The 16302-nt window shown below is 47.9% G+C and overlaps 5 protein-coding genes and 1 non-coding gene across 6 annotated transcripts; 2 read left to right on the forward strand and 4 right to left on the reverse strand.

Annotated features, from left to right (window-relative positions):
• Nucleotides 1-1928: 1928 nt before the first annotated feature.
• F5891DRAFT_214900 (uncharacterized protein) lies at nt 1929-3436 on the reverse strand. Its single transcript, XM_041370934.1, has 5 exons — nt 3299-3436; nt 3000-3241; nt 2573-2946; nt 2400-2523; nt 1929-2348 (listed from the first exon to the last, which is right to left on the reverse strand). The coding sequence occupies exons 2-5, from the start codon at nt 3126-3128 to the stop codon at nt 2058-2060; spliced, it is 918 nt and encodes a 305-aa protein (XP_041233385.1). The 5' UTR covers nt 3129-3241; nt 3299-3436; the 3' UTR covers nt 1929-2057.
• Nucleotides 3437-7057: 3621 nt separating this feature from the next.
• Nucleotides 7058-8127, reverse strand: F5891DRAFT_938624 (uncharacterized protein; the record flags this gene model as incomplete). The annotated part of the gene is made up of 4 exons (XM_041374181.1): nt 7058-7348; nt 7399-7522; nt 7572-7945; nt 7999-8127. 4 exons carry the CDS (start codon nt 8125-8127, stop codon nt 7058-7060), a joined length of 918 nt encoding a protein of 305 aa, XP_041233386.1.
• Nucleotides 8128-9559: 1432 nt separating this feature from the next.
• F5891DRAFT_1180840 (cytochrome P450) lies at nt 9560-11663 on the reverse strand (the record flags this gene model as incomplete). The annotated part of the gene is made up of 13 exons (XM_041365986.1): nt 9560-9696; nt 9753-9766; nt 9817-9939; nt 9989-10013; nt 10066-10122; nt 10175-10364; nt 10423-10436; nt 10494-10599; nt 10652-10764; nt 10817-10962; nt 11031-11222; nt 11275-11404; nt 11468-11663. 13 exons carry the CDS (start codon nt 11661-11663, stop codon nt 9560-9562), a joined length of 1443 nt encoding a protein of 480 aa, XP_041233387.1.
• Nucleotides 11664-12506: 843 nt separating this feature from the next.
• Nucleotides 12507-12588, reverse strand: F5891DRAFT_t11. The gene has a single exon. It is a non-coding gene; the product is annotated as a tRNA-Ser (tRNA).
• Nucleotides 12589-12671: 83 nt separating this feature from the next.
• On the forward strand, nt 12672-13942 carry F5891DRAFT_215117 (uncharacterized protein). The gene is made up of 2 exons (XM_041370935.1): nt 12672-13000; nt 13054-13942. The coding sequence occupies exons 1-2, from the start codon at nt 12824-12826 to the stop codon at nt 13630-13632; spliced, it is 756 nt and encodes a 251-aa protein (XP_041233388.1). The 5' UTR covers nt 12672-12823; the 3' UTR covers nt 13633-13942.
• Nucleotides 13943-14002: 60 nt separating this feature from the next.
• Nucleotides 14003-16222, forward strand: F5891DRAFT_1160862 (X-domain of DnaJ-containing-domain-containing protein; the record flags this gene model as incomplete). The annotated part of the gene is made up of 14 exons (XM_041365242.1): nt 14003-14070; nt 14124-14189; nt 14252-14307; nt 14360-14387; nt 14442-14498; nt 14542-14622; nt 14720-15211; nt 15268-15341; nt 15392-15463; nt 15520-15622; nt 15680-15736; nt 15790-15852; nt 15925-16001; nt 16063-16222. Exons 1-14 carry the CDS (start codon nt 14038-14040, stop codon nt 16220-16222), a joined length of 1419 nt encoding a protein of 472 aa, XP_041233389.1. The 5' UTR covers nt 14003-14037.
• Nucleotides 16223-16302: the final 80 nt, after the last annotated feature.

Below are 16302 nucleotides of genomic sequence, written 5' to 3' on the forward strand. Positions count from 1 at the left end.
GAAATGATGGTCATTTGTGCAAATGTAGATGGCAGACTGCGGTTGTGGAATATAACTTTGAAAGGAGGGCATACATGATCGATTGATCGGCGACCGGCACAACGCTGCAATTCGATTGGTCTCGCAAGACGGCACCGTAACGCTGGAACCCGGATACTACTGGTCGACAAATTGTAGCACCACCCATAGAGACCAGTCACGCGCACGCTTGGGTTGAAGCCGTCATGAGCGGTGGGAACGGTCCGACCTGCATATGGTCAAAGGACGGCAGGGAGCTCAAGGGACTGTGTTGGTCCAAGGATTGCACACGTGCACATCTTCTCTGCCTCGCTTGATTTGAAACCATCCGAAAGTGGCGGGCGATTGATGGACAGGAACTCATCGTTCTTCGGGTCATACTAGACTCTCAATGAAAGCTATATTGTTAGCCGATCAATTGACCACTAGTGAGCCTGTACTCAAGACCAATCAGCTGCAGGCAGTCGGAGATCCACTCTTGCATGATGACAGACTCTTGGCTGTTATCATGTCCCGCGATGGAAAATACATATTCGCCGCCATGACTGTCACCTACGCACTCAGATCCATCTCTCTTCGTGCACCTCCTTTTCGTTGCGGTGCTTTTCCCAGGTCCACACCACCGGGGAGGTTGGTCCCGTTTTCTGGAATGCAGCTTTTGGTGGGGCAATGGTCTTCTGCGCGGGGAACTGATGTTTGCTGTAAAGGCGACCCGTTGAAACGTCGGAGTTGGATTCCGCGCAGCATTGAGTACGTGCTACTCAAACTTTGAATCGTGCACAGATCGGCGCGGCGTTCAGAATGTGTTTGTACAACTTGGATTCCGATTGATATGAGTTTACAGACTACTCGAAACTTACAAATCCGCCAATCTTCGTGGGAGTCTCTGTCCGATTTTCACTGAGGCGGAACGTTGGGACTTGTCTCAATATAGCTCTTGGCACCGACGAGTGACTAAACGATTTATAGATCTGCCGGCCGGACAAATCGAGAGACTCGCAGGGACGATACACCCCTGCGGCAGGCCTGTTTTGACTGAAAACTGGGTGCCGAACGTGCTAGCGACCTGAAATAGTCCAGCACTAGTATCATTGATGCAGACTCCTGGCATGGAAAGGATCTACTAGTAATAGCGCTTGACTGTGTGGCGTAAGCAGTAATGACGAATTCTGCTCCCTGTCTGCGAAGCTGCGTGAAAATATGGAAACGAAGTGGGTAATTAACATCAACTGAAGATGTATTCGCAATTTTAACATGCAAGTTCCAGTTAGTGAGCGTTATATTCATCAAACAGTTTAGTCTTCATCCATCCCGCAGGGGCTGCCATCACAGATTATCTTTCCTAGACATTATCATGATGCGATCACCTTCAATAGTCAAGGCCATGCGTAGCAGAAGGATATATTCGACTCACAGTGGGGAGCAAGCCTTGGAACAGATTGATGGATGGCACCATCAGATGTTGGAGCACCCCCAAGTTGGTCGAATCTCGAGTGACGGTCACTCTGAGTCCACCAAAGGTGTCCCCGCTGTTAGCTCTCAATTGTCTCGACGAGTCGCACAGCAACTTCAACGTAGATAATCTGATTCAGGAGACATTCACCCAAGAATTAGTGGCGCTGCCAGGTGACCTAAGACTTAGAATAGTATGCTCTCAGTGTGATGATTTCTGATATAATTATGTTAAATAAACCAGTTATCGAGCGTGGGATAGGGGACGCTCCTGATGTGTTGCTTCCATTAATGGCGCTTGTGAGGCGAGGACCAATATTCAATATCATGATACATTTCTACCTAGTATGCCATTACTAGCAATTCCATAGTATCGACTCTCGAGTATCTCAGTTCTGTCCGGAGACCGAGAACATTTGTTCTTACCAGTGTGCCTGTCTCTCCCTCGCTGCCCAACATGTTTGTGGTAACTGTTACATTTCGGGACTACAATAAATACAACGGACCCTGAAAATATACGGCAAATCGAACCGACACAGAAGATCCACACTAAGAACCTTTTAGCCCCTAAGATGTGCAATAGCGATCTAAACCAAACCAAAAGCGAGCATAGCAGCATACGTAACAATGAAGATCGACTGAGAGTGAAGACTAAGACGGAAGTAAGGTTTCGGAGTATCTTTCCCTAGAATCCAAACAAGAGCAATTGCAAAGCAGGAACTTGCCACAATAAACGGATTGTGGCGGAAGGCCGTCAAAATAGCTGCGTGAACGACGGTCAAGATCATCCGAGTCTTCAGAAGAGAATCTAGGAGGACAGGTATGGTCGGGACTCCGGCCTCCTTGTCCTCGTCGTAGTCGCGCACGTCCGACATAATCTTTAGAACACCTTGAGTCGCGAGTACATTTACAATAAAAATTTGCCTTACACAATGACCGGTGCGATTGACCATCGACCAAACGAGAGTCTCGGCGATCGTCCATGGAAGTGCGTTATGCGTCGATTTCCACGGCGACTGCAGCGCCGAGTGGACGACTAAGAACACCCCACAGCTGTCTTCAAGTCAGAAACCATAAACCGTCAGGATGCGACAGCACATACCTTCGGATGGTACCGCTGAAAAAAGCCTTCATGCCAGGGACCCGTTTGATGATGAACGGTTTGCGAGCTTTGTCCATTTCTTGACTATAATTTGCCCCTATGAGTCTCTTCAGCATTGTGCCGATCCGCGAAACATCAAGGGGCGTCGTCCACAGAAAAGCTGGGGAAGTGAAAATTGCGGTGAAGAGCGTCGCTTTCGGCGGACTGAGACTCAAAGCTGCCACGAGCAGCGACGCATTCAGCGCCAAGAAGATACGCGCAAGGGGGGTAAAGCGCTTTATGACCGCCGCGCCTCGAGAACCGATGACAATTTCTTGATCCTTCAAGTGGTCAGCCGCGATGACAAGGACATCAGATGTCGCGCATATGACAATCTTTCGTGCGGCGCGATCAGGAATGTTATAAAAACTACAAACAAATGACTTACCGGCCTCCAGTCGAGGTTTCCGACCATCTCGTAGGATAGAAGGGATGAGTACACAGCGCTGCTGATCGCCACGATGATGGGCTGCAGGATCACAGAGCTAATGAAGGATGAAGCTGTGGTGGTAGCCATTCTCGTTGAAGGTAAGTTCTCTGAGTGGGCAAGCTCGATGAAAGGATGTACGATGGAGCTGAGGCTTTGCAGCGTAGTAGGCAGCCTTTTATCGTTTCTAAAAACTTCGGAAGCTGCAAGAAAAACCATGAATACAACTTTTCAATCCATGAGATCAGATCACAACGTACCTGACTTACAGCAGATGGAAATCAAGACTTCTAGCACCGCTCGATCACGATTCACCTGGCTGTCGTGCCAGTCTGCCAGCAAGCGCCAGTTCGGTTGAGCTTTCCACGATATCTCCTTGGCTCAGGTTGATGATTTGACAGACTGGGCCCCAATCTTGCGCAAGTGAGTCATCTGCCTGCCAACTACACCGATACCAGAAGCTCCTGCTGCCTCGCTGCCTCCACCTCGCATCATAAAGCCTGATGTCAAATCAAAGGACCTCGAAAACTCGCCGTGAATTTTAATTCAAGATACGGAGTACGCTGTGACCGTCCTCGGAACCGAAGAAGTTTCATCCCGTGCGTTCATAAAAGTTTCGGCTATGAATGTTTGAGTTCGAATACAGCTTTTACAGCCTTAGCTGCTTTTGTTTAAGTATTATTAGGCCCTGGTCAATCCTAAAACTTACATAAATAATGACAGAGCGCGAGTAGAGTTCAGCCCCGCTGACTCCGTGGCATGCAGTGTCTTCTCGGCATCTTTTCGTGGTCGAGGTCAGTGTGTGAGATTGTGTAAAGGTTAGGCGTTAGTACCCTAGTTTGGCATAACTCATACACAAATAATCACGTGATCTCCTTAGTTTGCGCGTTGAGTTCGCGGACCTGATGATGCTTTAATCAAAATTCCATTTTGAGTGAGAGATAATTACTTGAGCTCAGGTCAGGAAAAGGTTCAGACAAGGGACGTTATGTTAAAGATTAGACCTGATGAGGGTTAGGAATGTGAGAGTGTGTGTTTAACAATGGCAGCTGTTAAGACGCGGTACCTTGCATGCAGAGCTAAAGCGCTGGCCGGTGGCCGCTGTACATAATCGAATTGGTAAGAGATTCCAAGACGATTTGTGCAATACGCTCGCTCCGGGCGCAAGAATCTTTGTTGTGCGAGAAAAGGGAAAACGGTATAGTACGAGTAGCCGGCCGGTAGTGTCTATTTTCATACCGATAAATTAGCCTTTGTTTATTGTTAGAGCGCCTCTGCTAAAGCTCACATGGTAGTATACTTTTATCAATCAATCTGCACTGAAGCGAAGACTTCGCTTCAGAAAACGTGAGACTTGATTGTTTCCGCGGTCCGAAGTCATTTTTGAAACAACGTTGAACGTGCACGCAGTGGCTTCCATATGGACACTAGTACAACGCGCCTGTGATCAAAAAACTTTATGTGTGTGACACGGCTGATATGATATCAACGTGCAGGTTGCGTGCAGGCCTGCAGGAGGTATGCTGTTTTAGTAAATGAACATTGCAGTAAAAAGAACATATCCGTGTCGCAATGGATCCCGCGCAGGCTTCATCTGTCCAGTAAAGAGATATGTCAGTGCGCACGCCGGTGCGATTATTCAGGCCTTCAGGCCTAGTCTCACCCTGTGGCACAAGCCCCAGGAATCAGGTTGACGTACAACTTACAAAAGTAGCTAGCTGCATCATCCAGCGCCTCTGTTTCATATCCCTCCGGATCTAATAATAAACTCTCGTGATTCTGGTTTATTATTGATTGAGGCGTTTCCGCTTGTGCTTGCGTCCGATTAGCGTCCATGATTCCCTCAAACCCCTCAAGGCCTCACCCTCTCTTGGCACCCATTCTCACCCTCATCTCCTACCTCTATTCTTTCCTCCCTCTCCTCTACTCTCCCTATGACCTCTTCTTCGTCCTGTCTCTGCCTTTCCCTTCTTGAAAGCATCGGATCCCCTCAAGAATTTAACCATTGCCATGATACCTTTCTCCGTACCCGTGATTTCGCAGAGTATGAGGTGTTGGAGTACGCTTAGGAATGTGAATGACAAAGTCTAATGAGGTTTGGAATATCATGTGTGTGCTCGCATCCTAGTTGAACGTAGTGTTGGCGCTGGGTTCAGGTACTACGAGTCCCGTTTAGGACAAGGCTTGGCGATGTCACTGCTAGCCTCTCAAGTTAACTCGAACGTTTAGAATTAAGCAACTCTATCATGGATGCTTAGCTAGTGATCGATGACTTCACGCAGCGTTTAGAACGTTCTAAATTTTAATCGGTGTGCTTGGAGGCCTGTGTCGAGAGTTTTCGAATCACGTCAGATGAAGTTCATGGTGACTATGGCCAATACCCAATGTTCTTCAATTCATAGCAACGATGTACATTCGACAGCATGACAGGACAGAAATCTGTTGCAGGTTCGAAACCCATTCAATAATAATCTTTTTACCACACCCTGAACGTATCATTCACAAACTCAGCGTCTGAAGTGGGTCTACGCGCTCTTGACTCCAAATGCCAGCCTTAGCTTGATCACGCACGGACGTGCCATCCTGGGAATCTCAAGCTGCAGCAGTGACTAGTAAAGATTTACACGCTCGAGGCCATCGTCACAGACATCCGTCGTTCCTCATTTCTCGCTATCTCACTTTACTGTCTTCTGTCTGTGGCAACTACGCTGAACTTTCGGGACGCTCACGAATATCAGTATGGGATGTGTTGAGCCCATTAGAAGATCTAGGTGTGAACCTGGAAGGATTAGACGAGTATCGTATTTCTGAAGGGAAGGGTCTGGGGAGATACTATGCGAGCAACAGTGCCAGGAGACTCAATAATCTCTTGAAATTCAGAGGTATCGATGACTTATTCGATCGTTCAATACCCTCCACTCCCAGATGTGACATATCGTGCTCACGAAGCGTATCGTCAACGCCAACAACTGTGAAGCTCAAAAAACCACCTTCATCTATCCCGCAGCACATAACCTCCAACACCGTCTCCGACTACGTGACACAGGTCAACTACTCGGAGTTAGTCCTAGCTGCTACGGTGGAATCCTCCAGATACGCTATATGCTAACATCGTACTCTGCCCACCCCGCGTCGCAGTCATCGGCCCTTCCTACCCTGTCTTACAGTCGACGCTGGGACGGCATACACGAAGGAAGGGGCGAAAGGGTCCCACAAGAACCTATGTTTTCCTCTGCGCCATCCCGCACAGACAAGCTTGTTTTTCTCCCAGATCCCGCACGTCAGGTCTTGCCTGTAAGTCATCATTTTGCACATTCATTTGAGGTCTCACGACAGCATCGCTATAGCCCTCAGTGCTCGCACGCATCTCGCATCTCGCACATCCACCCGTATTACAGCGGGGCAACCAGAAACTATACTATGGCACCGGTGTCAACACCCCTTGGAAGTCGTCTGCATCAGGCGTTCATAGCACGCAGAGGGAGAGGCGTACCTGCGTCTGGAGTGACTTTCCATGCGGAACCGTAAAGGGTAAGATAGTGGTGTGGAGTTTCTTGTATGTATGTATACAAGCCGATATCCTGTTTTGTGAAATGCTCAAAAGATTGAATGCTATTAATTTGCCCACATGGAACGATGAGAAGAGCATGTCCGAGTCCGTCTGCCATTTCGGTAAGCCCGGCTCGTACATGTGCAACATATTGTTAGACTGCAGACGATCCGAACAATCCGCGACCCGCGTCGTTGGCCGAAGGATCCGATGTCGGCTAGCGAGTTGTACTAGCCAATATGCGTTGTATTTACTAGTGTATCACTACCAGCAGTCCAGTATCTCAGCGTTGTCTTGAGACCGAGAGCAGTCTCTCCCTCGCTGGCCAACATGTTTGTGATGACCATGTCATTTTAAACTACAGTGGATACATCAGATCCTAAAAATATACACGGCAAATCGGACCGTCACCGGATTTAAAAAAGATCTACCCTCAGAATCTTTTGGCCCTCAGATATGTAATAGTAGTCTAGAGTAAGTTAAAAGCGAGTAAAAGAGCGTACGTAACAATAAAGATCGACTGAGAGTGAAGACTAAGACGGAAGTAAGGCTTCGGAGTATCTTTCCCTAGAATCCAAACAAGAGCAATGGCAAAGCAGGAACTTGCCACAATAAACGGATTGTGGCGGAAGGCCGTCAAAACGGCTGCGTGAACGATGGTCAAGAGCACCCGAGTCTTAAGAAGAGAATCCAGAAGGACCGGTATGGTCGGGACTCCAGCCTCCTTGTCCTCGTCGTAGTCGCGCACGTCCGACATAATCTTTGGAAAACCTTGAGTCGCGGGTAAATTTAGAATAAGTTTTGTCTTACACAATGACCAGTGCGATTAACAATCGACCAAAGGACAGTCTCGGCGATCGTCCATGGAAGTGCGTTATGCGTCGATGTCAACGAGGACTGCAGCGCCGAGTGGACGACGAAGAACACCCCACAGCTGTCTTCAAGTCAGAAATGACAAACCGTCAGGATGAAACAGCACATACCTTCGAATGGTACCGCTGAAGAAAGCCTTCATGCCAGGGACCCGTTTGATTACGAACGGTTTATGATCCTTGTTCACTTCTCGACTATAATTTGCCCCTATGAATCTCTTCAATACTGCGCCGATCCGCGAAACATCAAGCGGGGTCGTCCACAGAAAGGCTGGGGCGGTAAAAGCTGCGGTGAAGAACGTCGCTTGCGGCGGACTGAGACTTAAAGCTGCCACGAGCAGCGACGCATTCAACGCCAAAAAGATGCGCGCAAGGGGGGTAAAGCGCTTTATGACAGCCGCGCCTCGAGTACCGGTAACAACTTCTTGATCCTTCAGGTGGTCAGCCGCGATGACAAGGACATCAGATGTCGCGCATATGGCGATCTTGTGTGTGGCGCAATCAGAAAGGTTGTGAAATACACAAACGAAGGACTTACCGGCCTCCAATCGAGGTTTCCGACCATCTCGTAGGATAGGAGGGATGAGTACACAGCGCTGCTGATCGCCACGATGATGGGCTGCAGGATCACAGAGCTAATGAAGGATGAAGCTGTGGTGGTAGCCATTCTCTTTGAATGTAAGTTCTCTGAGTGGGCGAGCTCGATGAAAGGGATGCACGATGGAGCTGAGGTCCTGCAGCGTAGTAGGCGGCCTTTTATCATTTCCAAGAGCTTCCGAGTAGGCTCCAATAAGTTAAAACATACCTCCTTTACAGCAGACGGAGATCAAGACCTCCAGCACCGCTCGGCAACGATCGATCACCTAACCGTTGCGCCAGTCTGCTAGCGAGTACCAGTTTCGGTTGAGCTTTCCATGATATCTCTCTGCGTCAGGCTGATGCCATTTGACAGACTGGCCCCCAGTCTTGCGCAAGCGCGACTCGTCTGCCTCTTGCTACCTCCACCTCGCATCATAAAGCAATGAAAGGACCTCGAAAACACCGTCAATTTCTCAAGATGATGTGGTCACGGTGATTTTTCCTGTACGGAGTAAGCTGTGATTATCCTCGGATCCGAAGAGTTACATCCCGTACATTCATAAAAAGTTTCGGCTACTCATGTTTATGCTCGGCTTTCACAGCTGTAGCTTCATCGACATACCGGAATCTCTGTAGCTGCTTTTGTTTATTATTGAAAAATCCTGAAACTTACATAAACCATGACAGAGCACTAGTACATTTCGACGATGCCCTGTTCAACCGACTCTGTGGACCGTGGCATGTGATTAGTTTTCTCGGCAGCTTGTTCGTGCTCGAAACGAGTAAGCACCATATGAACTCATATGGGTAAAGCTTTTTCTGTTATTATTAATATTGTTGAATGTCAGAGGATGTGTATGATACTTATTGTGTGAAGGCCAGGCGTTAGTACTAAGTAGTAAATACCGTAGTAGTAGTAGACTAGTACTACCTTGGTTTGGTATAACTCATACGCAAACAATCACGTCATCACAAAAGTTGGTATTCAGGGTGTGACACGGGTAGCTCGGGCACCACCTGCGGGTAAATCGGGGGTCGGGTGGTACTACGGGTACGAGGACCTGCAAAACTTGGATACACACGTCTACTATCTTCTGTCTGTAGCAACTATGTCGAACATTCAGGACGCTCACGATGGGGTGTGTTGAGCTCGTTAGAAGGACTAGGTGTGAACCCGGAAGAATCAGACGAGCATTGAAGGGAAGGACCTGGTGAGTTATGCAAGTAGCAGTGCCAGGAGACTCGACGGTCTATTACGAAAATTTAGAGGTATCTTTCACAATTTCCCTGTTCTCCGCTTGTTAAACAGTCAACGATTACAAGTTATCTACAGGATGGCCACGAAGACGACGCGATATCGTGTGCCATTATATGACAGGCCGCCTCGAGTCTACTTCGAATTCATCATTGCTCGGATGTATCCTTCTCTCGCTGTGTTCACGCATTCAAACGAGCAGTGAAATGGCTCAGGATGACTTCAGCAGGGTCAGCCGCAGGTTCTTGAATACATACTAAGTCACTTACATCGCCAAGCCGGTGGTGAACTCTAGCTTCACTTCAATCTTGTCTCCGTTTAAGTCTTTGGCATGATCAATGCGCATGACGGCGAGTATGGCAGCAACTGCAGTCCACATACTGCTCTCTGAAAACCAACGACCTGCCAAGGGCATTTGTCATTCATAACACTGCCAGATCAATCATATATAAGCCTACCAGGACAAATACGCCTGCAAGGGTCGGTAAATGATTGAAAATGGTAGCAAGTTGAAATATTCACCTGCCATGACCAAAGGCAAAATGGTTGACGAAAGTGTCCTTGAGTTTCCCGTCAACTGCTAGATGGCGACTAGGATCGAAGCGTGATGCATCAGGGAAAATGTCTTCATCCCGAGACAGTGCCCTGAGTCATGCTCAGCTCAAGCCATTACATGCACTCCACAGTGACATACCACTGATTAACCATTACTATCGCACCTGATCAAACTAGAGATGAGTCAATGACAGCCTCACTCATACGGCTTCGAACCTTTGGGTATAAAGTGCCCGCCATAGACATCGTCATTTGATGTCGCGTGTGGAACTCCTGTGCAAGAGGTCAGCCATGCAAACACAAAGTTATATTATTGCCGACCAACCAAGGGGGCCGATAGGATACCATCTCAGGACCTCGCGTAGAACGGCATCGAGGTAGGGTAGTGACGCCCTGTCATCAAGGCACGGCATCTTATCATGCCCCACAGCTTGATCAATTTCAGCACGAGCCCGTGCTTGGACGTCAGGATAAAGCACCATCGCCAAACAAAATGTCTGCAATGCGGCTGCAGTCTGCGGGACATCGAAAGTGAGAATCAGGACTGCATAAGCTGTCTAAGTAGCGACTCACGGTTTCTATACCACCTTAGACGCCGTATTCCCGTCAATAGATGAATTCTGTTCTGGTAAAAAAAATCTTACCTATGGATCCCATCAACGCAACAGACTTCATCGTGTCTTCGTCGGCGTCATCGTGAGCTTGGCTGAGAAAGTCAGCGACTAACGAGTGTGAAGCAGTACCATTTGCCTTCACGCAAACAGATCAGGCGAAATTTCCATCCCCAACTCTGAAAACGTACCATCTGTGCCTTCACTTCGTTAAAGGGCTCGTTCAAAAGTTGTTGACATAATTCTCTACAGCGTCCCATCTGGGAAAACGCTCCACCGAAGCACCAAAACGGTAACTTTGCAACTGCAACCTCATGCTGAGCGTTCAAAATTATGTCATCGATGAAGGAACTCACGGAAAGGAAAGGTTGTGAACATGGCAACCTTCTCGGGAGAAAGAATCTGTGTTCCAATATCATTGATTTCTTGCACGCGGGTAAGAAATTCATGTCCACAAGCAAGGTGTCCATATGTCACGGTCATGATTAAGGATGCCGTGTATCTGTCACAAGGATTGATCGTCAACACTGGATTATACGTCACAACAACACAACTGGATTAGGTACGAACGCTTGAATGCGTTGTTTCAGTGAGTCACTAGTGACACCTAAAAGATTGATGACTAGTTCATTTGCGTGGCGAGAGTACAGCTCGTGGTATGAGAGCGAGACTTCGGCCCTGAGGACTTGATGGAAGATCTTGCGATGTTGTCGTAAAGTCTCCCCATAAGGAAGAAATGCGGTATTGAAACCCAGTCCAGATCTGCATCACCAGTTGATGAAGAAGAAATTAAATGCAAACCGGGAATGCATACAGTTCGTTGGTGGGAGTAGCAGGGCGAGAAGAGTAATTTGCTGAACGCTTGTCCAGCAACTCCCGCGCTATGGTTTCAGAGTTTATGACGATCAAGTCAATCCCAAGTACGCGGGAGTGAATGATTTTTCCTATGATAAGGTATGAAATTGAATCTAAGAGCTTAGCGAAGAGGCCATCAATTTGCTACCCACCGTATGTCTTTCCCCATGCAGTATATGTGAGCCAAGGTCGTTTGGTATCCAATTGCAGCACGTTACCCAGAAATGGTAACGGACGAGGGCCAGGTGGCAGAGGTAAAGGATAAACACGTCTGCGAGTCAGACTCGAAACGACAGCCAGGGCAACAATGCACGATATCCCTAAAGCGAGATTATAAGTGAAGAGCATCGGAAAGATAAGTTCAAGGCATGTTAGTTCGCCTTATAAAGGGGATCTTTGACACCTGAAAATGGTAACTTAGAGGTCAACGACTATATCTTGCATGAAATAGGGATCTTCTGAAACAAGGATGCTAGGCGATATTTGTCGACGAGCAAGGCCAAGGTGCTTGTCCATTCGAACTAGGAATCTGTGAGGGCTGTATTCCGATCCAAAATTGTAGCAACTTAGAGTTTCAATGACTCACTTGTGAGACCGGCCTTACCTGAATTGCAGGTAGGGATACCGCTAACCTGGAGCTTCTGCTCAACATCTGATACGAGTCGGTGGCTCTCATAGTGGGAAGACAACCATTTTTCTTCGTTGTCTGCTAAGGAATCGTCAATCTGCTCGTCCTAAGCCACGAACCTTGGTAAAGAAGCTATAATTTTATAAGCTCAATGGACGAGAAATTCGACTACCTCTTCAAATTTGGGCAGGGCTGACCATGTCTGAGTCAGTGTGAAACATCTGATACGCCACAGTATCACACGATTGCAATGGCAATGTCGTAAATCCTTGAAGATACCAATAGCAAGCTGAACACGCCCGGGAGCTTCTTCGCACCTGGAAATTGACGGTCCCAACTCCGCTCGACCTCGGCAGCTTATAGGGTGGCTGAATCGAGTACAGAACCACGGTTCGAACCCGTTATGCTATAGATGTATCAGTAGATTGAAATAGCATCTGACACTAGTAGGATGGCCCATCTGCAGCCGTCCAGAAGTTCCGGAGCCGTGACGTCCGTATTTAGCACTCATCCATCCATGTTTATATTTAGCGGCACTCGAGAAATTCGAAAAAAGAAGACTTCGACGCCAGCAGGACTCGAACCTGCGCCCTCAAAGAGGAACAGATTTCTAATCTGTCGCCGTAACCACTTGGCTATAGCGCCTTATTAGATCGGAGCTCAAAAGTCTAAATCATTTAGTCATAACACAATACTTATACCGGAGCACTTCGAGTTCATGTATGATTCACGAATTTCACGTCATTAACGTCGGAACCTAGCTACTAGGCGAAAACAACGCATACCACGATATTTATTACATCACTTACTGCGCACCGCGCACACGCGTACGAGTCACCACACAGATCCTCGAGCACCCTCTTCTCATACCATTCGATCTATGATGAATGCCCTAGTGTCTTCTCCGCATGTGTCTACGAACGACAAACCTCAATCACGCCAGCAGAGTCCTGCAGCTGGACTTAGTGGAACTGCTTCACGCTTCTTCGTCTCAATACGCAAGTCCATCAGTCATACCATTTTAGCTTCTCCGAGGAAACGACATGCAGACAACCTAGTAAGCGAGCATCCTTATTTGCCCCAGCCGACACTCATTATTGTACTGCGCAGCATGGCATGTATTCCACCTCAGAAGAACGAAACCCTCATGTTCATCCACGAATGCACGCGAGATACAGAGACTCCGCAGTCTCCCGTCCTACCATTGAACAAATTGCAATGGGCCTACATGTATCCTGTACACCTCATCTACGAAATCCGTGTCATCACCGGCATTCTGCACCTTCATCACCCTCTCATATGAGGTACCCCCGCGACTCATCCGCACCGCATCGTCCCACATACAGCCTTCCTCCACCCCCTTCTCGCTCTTCCCTTAAGAAAACAAGCACTAGCACTACCTTAAATTGTCACCCTCCGCCCTCAACTGCGTTAATCCGCCCATCTCCCTCCACATCTACGATCAACTCGGCAGGCCCAGCAACACCTGATGGCCTGCGGTCCCTGCGGTCCATAAGGCACCGTATGTCAAAATTGATACTCGGGTACCGATCTGCACCCTTGCCGGCGCGTGTGACATCAACAGCGTCATCAGGGACCGGGACTCGCCCGACAACCCCAAGAAAATCAGTGCGATTTTCAACCAGCGTGCTTGCGTTGGACGATGAAAATGAAGTCAAGCACTCATAATTATTTATTCATCTCGACACAGACATTACTTAACTGCGCGAAAGTCTGGCCAGCTACCTATTCCATATCATTAACTCGCACTTTGTTACCCAGCGTACCAAGGGATGTAGATGGTCCACATCATTCACTATTTTATTCCACCCCATTGTAGCACTGAAATCATGTCTGTTTGAGATTGCAATTTTAACTGTTTCCGACAAGAACTTGCTTTCGGTCAAGTCCGCTTCTTCCATCGTTTACAGGTTTGGTGGCTGTGCCCACTGTCTTTTGGATTCTGTGACGTTGTTAACGTTTATCCCCCTTGCTTTTCGGACTCTTCTTCTGCATCTCTTCCCTTCCCTTCCATCTTATAGACAAACCAACCACATTAGTACTATAGAGGCAAAAGACACAGATAATTCTAAAATGGCACCAGTCGAAACAGAGTACTATGACTTGGTGCGCAGCAACTCCACATCTCTTACAGCGTGCACTGAGCACCAGTCGCATAGTTGGATGTTCCCGTGGATGTTAACGATACGGACCTCAAGAAGGCATACAGGAAGCAAGCAATGAAAGTACGTATTCTCCTCTCTAGTCTCACCTCAGCAAGACCTTTTAGCTCACATATCCGGTGTAGTATCACCCAGACAAAAATTCTTCTGTAGGCGCGGAAGAGAAATTCAAGGAAATAAGGTACATCTGCGGTTAGTCGTCTATGAATTGGCGGTGGACTGATGAGACACAGTAAAGCGTATCAGGTGCTATCAGATGCTGTACGCCTCTTTCTTCCACTCTGATGATTTGAATCCAAACTGAGACACGATTAGAATTTGAGAGCGGTCTATGACAAGAATGGGAAGAATATGGTGCGTCAACCTTTTAATGTATACGAAGGTTAACATTTAGATATGGGTTTGCGTGGTTTAGGTGGACAAGGAGAGTACAGAACTAGACGACGCAGCGGGTTTCTTCGCAAACGTGTTTGGTGGAGAGCGATTCAGAGATTATGTGCGTCTCTTCCTGCTTTACACTGGAGATCTATATTTGATTTCTTGACACCATCCATGACGATTAAATTGTCGACTGATTCTGGTGGCACACGCAGATCGGCGAGATATCTTTAATGAAGGAGATGACGTCCGTGGCGCAGACAGTAATGACCGACGAGGAACGTGCCGAGCTCGAGAAAGAGGGCATCGTCCCGCCACCAGCAGCAGTGTCGCATGAACCACACGTTTCTGCGCCTGGTCCATCGACACATGGACCATTAACACCCAGTTCCGCTGATGCTTCGAAGCGCCAGTCTATTTTGGGGTCCCCGACCTCTTCTACAGGCGGCAAAGAAAGCAAAGAGAAGGATAAGAAGCGCAATAAACTCACGCCAGAGCAGAAAAAGAAGCTTCAGGATCTTGATGATGAACGCAAACGCTCGATGGATGAACGAGTAAAGATGCTCACTGCGAAGCTGATCGAGCGACTACGACCCTTTGTGGATGCGAAAGCACCTGGCGACAGAGAAGATCCCGAGACAAAGGCATTCGAAGCACGGATGAGACTTGAAGCAGACGATTTAAAACTGGAGAGCTTTGGGGTTGAGGTACGTGTAGTTGGTGTGCGTCAATGTTTTGAATTAGCTAAGCGGAGGATTGACAGCTGCTGCATGCAATTGGGACTGTATATATGATGAAGGCTACTTCGTTTATGAAGTCGAAGAAATTCCTAGGGATGTGAGTAGTGTCTTTATTGGTTCCCTTATGGACTTGTTTATGTGGCGCAGTGCAGGTTTCTGGTCGCGAATGAAGGAGAAGGGTTCAGTGGCAAAAGACGCATGGGGTGTCATCGGCAGCGCGTTTGTTTTTCATCTGTATATTCGTGTTCACACGTTCACGATATATGTAAAAACAGATTTAGCGTGCAGTCTCTCATGTCCGAAATGGACCGCTTACAAAAGAAGGGGGAGCTTGACGAGGACGTGATGCGCGCACTAGAAGAGGATGTTACAGGCAAGGTCCGTGTGCTTCGCAATATAATCAATCTTTTCGCGAGATAAGTTGACACGCATCAGATCATGCTAGCATCTTGGCGAGGCACGCGTTTCGAGGTCGTTCAGGTTCTCCGGGAGGTACGCTCAAGGGTTGTTTACGGATGCGCAGCAGTTGAACCATTCCTATTCAGGTTGTGGATAATGTGCTTAAGGATAAAGAGGCGTCCGATCAGGTTTTGTTCCACCGGGCGAAGGTGTGTTATTTTGTCGTCATTCGAAGATTGTATTCGTTGACATGACGTCACTCTTACCTCGTTCCTTGTTAGGGATTGATGATCATGGGACATATATTTAAAAGCACGGTTCCCGATGAGAGTGACGAGGTCCGACGCGAACTTGAGCGGTGCGTCCGGCTCCCAAGTTGATCCGCGATGACTTATGCACACGTTGACTTTTTATTTTAGAATGGTGGCAGAAGCAGCAGAGGGCAAATCAAAGCATCACCACTTACGCGGAAAGACCCGAAGAGAAGGTAACACAACGCCTGAGATGTCACTGAATGAAGGCGAGCATCCGATGAAAGAACAGGCTGAGGGAGACTCGGGAACACGTAAATACCAGTAGCGCTGAGACAGCCGGGGTTCGGGGTGGGGCGTGCACGATCGGATCGGATCTTAGGACAGGACTGCTTTTGATTTTTATGA

This window comes from Suillus fuscotomentosus (assembly GCF_016647785.1).
Source record: "Suillus fuscotomentosus strain FC203 chromosome Unknown F5891scaffold_2, whole genome shotgun sequence".
Classification (NCBI taxonomy): domain Eukaryota; kingdom Fungi; phylum Basidiomycota; class Agaricomycetes; order Boletales; family Suillaceae; genus Suillus; species Suillus fuscotomentosus.

What these genes read in the sequence shown, in the direction of transcription:
- F5891DRAFT_215117 (XM_041370935.1), top strand. Translation starts at nt 12,824, where the DNA reads ATGATGAATGCCCTAGTGTCTTCTCCGCATGTGTCTACGAACGACAAA. An exon ending in AACGACATGCAGACAACCTA is followed by an intron (nt 13,001 to 13,053) that starts GTAAGCGAGCAT and finishes TGTACTGCGCAG; the next exon opens with CATGGCATGTATTCCACCTC.
- F5891DRAFT_214900 (XM_041370934.1), bottom strand. Translation starts at nt 3,128, where the DNA reads ATGGCTACCACCACAGCTTCATCCTTCATTAGCTCTGTGATCCTGCAG. An exon ending in GAAACCTCGACTGGAGGCCG is followed by an intron (nt 2,947 to 2,999) that starts GTAAGTCATTTG and finishes GCCGCACGAAAG; the next exon opens with ATTGTCATATGCGCGACATC. An exon ending in TTCAGCGGTACCATCCGAAG is followed by an intron (nt 2,524 to 2,572) that starts GTATGTGCTGTC and finishes ACTTGAAGACAG; the next exon opens with CTGTGGGGTGTTCTTAGTCG.